Genomic DNA, 4,498 nt, shown 5'->3' with positions numbered 1-4,498 from the left:
ACCTTTACTAATATTTTTTGTACTGTGATATGTTGTAAAAATGCAATAATTAGGTGGGAAAGTTGAAACATTTAGATTTTGCAGATGATTTGCTTTGTAGATGATTCACCAGAGTGGAAACTGTGTGTGTGTTTACAGGTATTACAGTGTTCCTATAACAACTCTGGATTTCTCCTCACTGTATCCCTCCATCATGATGGCCCATAATTTATGTTACACTACACTCCTGCAGAAAAGCCAGGTGGAGAAACTCAGGTGAGAGGAGTGTGTGTGTGTTATGTACTGTAAAGCGTTAAAATGATAGTTTCTTCAAATTGCCTTGATTTTTTTTTTTTATTGTGATCTACTTCATTTTGTGAATTAATAAAGCTTTGTATTTGTGTGTGTGTGTGTGTGTGTGTGTGTGTGCACGTTTTTAGTCTTTCTCCAGAAGATTTCATCAAGACCCCCACAGGTGATCTGTTTGTGAAGAGCTCTGTGAGGAAGGGCCTTCTCCCTGAGATCCTAGAAAACCTGCTGAGTGCCAGGAAAAGGTGATTTCAACCATTAATAGAAATAAAGTTTGTTAAACTATTCACAACTGATGATAAATAGTTAAGTGTAATTAAAAATGTATTATTTTGCCCCAAATTAGTTTGTGTTCTGTATTTTTCTGTTATTCAAATCTTGGTCTCTTTTGATGTGCCTCTAGAGCAAAGGCAGAGCTGAAGAAAGAGACAGACCCCTTTAAAAAGCAGGTGCTGGATGGAAGGCAGTTGGCTTTGAAGATCAGTGCAAACTCCGTGTACGGGTTCACTGGGGCTCAGGTGGGCAAACTGCCCTGTCTGGAGATCTCACAGGTCAGTTTCAGCACTCACACATGGATGAATACCATCAGATGGTTTTAAACAGAGATGCTTTAAGAGATGCAGGTTTTTCTCTTTCATCTGTAGAGCGTCACAGGCTTTGGTAGGCAGATGATTGAACAGACCAAACAGCATGTGGAATCAAAATACACGATCTCTAATGGTTACCAGGCAGATGCAAAGGTATTTAATCACATAAACCTGTTTTTACCTTTGTTTCAATGCACTAAAAAAACATGCAATGATGCAAGTCAAATGTGTTTCAGGTCATCTACGGAGACACAGACTCTGTGATGGTGAAACTAGGTGTGGCCACAGTGCAGGAAGCAATGAATCTGGGAAAGGAGGCAGCTGATTGGGTCTCCTCCTACTTTGTTCCACCAATCAAATTAGAGTTTGAAAAGGTACAGAAAACACTCCCAAGATTTCACAACAGAAGCCATCAAATATTATTCGTAACAAGCTTAATAATCTCTTTCACACTTTTTCAGGTGTATTACCCATATCTGTTGATCAATAAGAAGCGGTACGCCGGGTTGTATTTCTCTTCTAATGCTGAACATCATGATAAGATGGATTGCAAAGGAATTGAGACGGTCAGACGAGACAACTGCCCTCTAGTGGCCAACCTTATCAACACATGCCTCCAAAACATCCTCATTGACAGGTACAAACATTGCCACACTCAGAAAACTCCCATGTGCTCAGATACGCAACCGTGACGCTCAGATACGCAACAGTGACGCACAAACTAGCAAGTGTAAGAGTGAAGACATGACCCTACAAGCCTTAATAAAAGACATTTTTGAGTATGTTCTGGTTGCAACACACTTTGCATATACCAACACGCACATTAATTCACATGGCATGACGATGTGTTTTGTGTTTCAGAGACCCTGATGGGGCAGTAGCTCATGCTAAAGAGGTGATCTCTGACCTTCTGTGCAACCGCATTGACATCAGTCAGCTGGTCATAACTAAAGAGCTCACACGCACCGCACAGGAGTATGCCGGCAAACAGGCCCACGTCGAGCTAGCTGAGAGGTGTGTTTGGTTTTATTATCTTAACTGTGAGTTTGTACCTACAAAATTCTCCATTCTGACACTGAAATATGCCATTTGTGTGATTCAGGCAAATCTGAGTTATTTTTATTTGTGAGTATCTGAAGAGGACTGTGTATAGAAAAGTTTAGATGGCAGTCCTCTGTATGATGCCTGAAAAAAGGGATGTTTATAAGTGCAGCTGCTTTGTGCACAAGGATATTCATGGTAACCTCTGTAATTTTGTTTTTCCGTTAGCGCCACCTACTGTCAGAGTACATTTTCATTTAGACGGTCTGTTGTTTTTGTTCAGAACAGGGTTTGTTAACTAAAACTAAAACCAATTAAGAAAACACTTAAAATACTTAAAATAAAACGAGCATTAACTGAAATTAAATGAAATATTTTTTTAAAAGTACATTTAGTTTTATTTCAGCTAGCTGCCAAGGCGACATCTCACTTTTTAGTTGAACTAGAAGTACTAGAATAACTAAAACTAATTTAATAAATACAAACTATATTTATATTTAAATAAAAAACGAATAAAAATGGTACAAAAGCAAATTACTAAAATTGTCAAATTAAAGTGATAACAGAAAATATATATAAAAAATCTAAATATTAACAAAAACTATAATATATCAATAATTCTAAAATAACACTGGTTTGTTTTTGTTGAAATTTTTATTAGTTAAACTCTGAAGTTGTTTAAAGTTTTTCTGGTCGTTTTACAGTTTAGGATGTTATCGTAGACATTGGTGTTTTTTCAAACGAATGTTGCCTCCTAGACAACATGTTGTTCTATTCTAATATGAAAATATTCCGAAATTATTTCATCTGCTTATTCCAAGAAATTTTTTGAGGAAAAATCCAGAGTTTGCAGGTATGGACTTAGCATTTAATCGCTTTCTGCAATCGTGGGTTTCAGGATGCGGAAGCGTGATGCAGGTAGCGCTCCAAACCTCGGAGACCGAGTCCCGTACGTCATCATCAAAGCAGCAAAGGGAGTGGCAGCATATATGAAATCAGAGGTCAGTGTTGTCTATCTGTTTGTATGTATGTGGCAGATTTTCCTGTACTGTAGTTGTTTATGTTGAGTTCTATCTCTCAGGACCCCATCTATGTGCTGGAGAACAACATCCCTATAGACACACAGTACTATCTGGAGCAGCAGCTGTCCAAACCTTTACTGCGCATCTTTGAACCCATACTGGGCGAGAGCAAAGCTGAGAGTGTGTTGCTGAGTGAGTATCGTCTATTAAGCTTGCAAACATAGCATGTTTAAAGATGGCATGAAATGAAAATGATCTGTATTGTAATTGCATGTTATAGATCTTATTTTGAATGATTCTGTCATATAGGAATTTTATATAGGAATTTCATAAATGTTTTATTTTGGAATTTTTTATAATGTTTCAGATGTCTTGTGAAACGATAGACTTTCTCTGTTGACGTTTGGCAGTAGCCTAATAATATTGATTTAAGTTCCACAAACCTTAAGTACACCAAACAGTTCTGGCTTCATTTCGAGTTAGACATCACTGAAAGTAATGACTTGCAGTTTCATGAAAGGTGAAAGATAAAAAAAAAGGTCCATGAATGAAACGCAGCTCACACTTTCAAAGCAAGCAGCTTTCTGTGACCCACTTGAACCCGCTGCTAAATCTGTCTGGGAAAATGTTTGGCCTTCATACGAAACTCTCAATCACATGGATTCCTATTGAAAGGACTGGATTTTGCCTGCACAAATTCACAGAACAACAGTACTCAGAACTCACTTTAAGTGAGTCGGACACTAATTCAGTTACCGCTCTGGCCAATTCAGCGAGTTTATTTAGTGAAGGATTTTTCAGTCTGATTTAAACTCTTTAGACTCTTCTGAGTCTTTATGAATGATTAATTGAAACAGCCAGCTCATAAGAGTATTTATTTGTGAAACTACACTGTTTCTTCATATGTTTTTGAGTGCAGCCAGCAAGAACTTCAGAATAGAAAGACATTTTTATTGTTTTGTTATATAAACCCTGTTTATCTCATCAAATTCATTTCAAACTGCAAACTCTGATAAAATCGGATTTCTTTCAGAAATGAATCCGCTAATGCATCTGCTTTTGTGTGTTGTTTCAGAGGGCGATCACACACGCTGTAAGACGGTCTTGACGTCTAGAGTTGGTGGTCTCATGGCTTTCGCTCAGAAACGAAGCACTTGCATTGGCTGCCGAGCTGTGCTCAAAACCGATGGTATGTATTTGGTGTGTGTGGGTGGGTCTCAGTAGTACCACAACAAATCACAAAACTGATGTATTTCTGATGGTTTACCTCTCTACAGTGGCTATATGCGACTTCTGCAAAAAGAGAGAGTCGGAGCTTTATCAGAAAGAGGTGTGTTTTTATATGTACAAATCTTGGCAAACTTGTCTTCATAAGTGGGGCTGAAGATTGTTTGTCTGTCTTTTAGATCGCTCATCTGTCAACTCTAGAGGAGAAATTCTCTCGTCTGTGGACTCAGTGTCAGCGCTGTCAAGGTTCACTGCATGAAGACGTGCTGTGTACCAGGTATTTACACACATGTGCACACTAGGCCTGGACAATATATCAAATATTCACTACAT

General features: G+C 38.2%; 1 protein-coding gene across 1 annotated transcript in view; it reads left to right on the top strand.

Annotated features, from left to right (window-relative positions):
* Window positions 1-4,467, top strand: part of LOC107576704 (DNA polymerase delta catalytic subunit-like) — a 10,087-nt gene extending 5,620 nt beyond the window's left edge. Inside the window, exons 4-15 of the mRNA XM_016262848.1 lie at window positions 101-255; window positions 420-533; window positions 692-839; window positions 933-1,028; window positions 1,112-1,249; window positions 1,337-1,512; window positions 1,737-1,889; window positions 2,815-2,917; window positions 2,998-3,130; window positions 4,014-4,127; window positions 4,216-4,268; window positions 4,345-4,467. Coding sequence (XP_016118334.1) covers window positions 101-255; window positions 420-533; window positions 692-839; window positions 933-1,028; window positions 1,112-1,249; window positions 1,337-1,512; window positions 1,737-1,889; window positions 2,815-2,917; window positions 2,998-3,130; window positions 4,014-4,127; window positions 4,216-4,268; window positions 4,345-4,467 — 1,506 coding nt within the window. The remainder of the gene's footprint in view (window positions 1-100; window positions 256-419; window positions 534-691; window positions 840-932; window positions 1,029-1,111; window positions 1,250-1,336; window positions 1,513-1,736; window positions 1,890-2,814; window positions 2,918-2,997; window positions 3,131-4,013; window positions 4,128-4,215; window positions 4,269-4,344) is intronic.
* Window positions 4,468-4,498: the final 31 nt, after the last annotated feature.

The sequence above is a fragment of the Sinocyclocheilus grahami genome, unplaced genomic scaffold, assembly GCF_001515645.1.
Source record: "Sinocyclocheilus grahami isolate Dianchi unplaced genomic scaffold, SAMN03320097.WGS_v1.1 scaffold4187.1, whole genome shotgun sequence".
Taxonomy (NCBI): Eukaryota; Metazoa; Chordata; class Actinopteri; order Cypriniformes; family Cyprinidae; genus Sinocyclocheilus; species Sinocyclocheilus grahami.
This window is presented reverse-complemented; position numbering and strand designations above follow the sequence as displayed.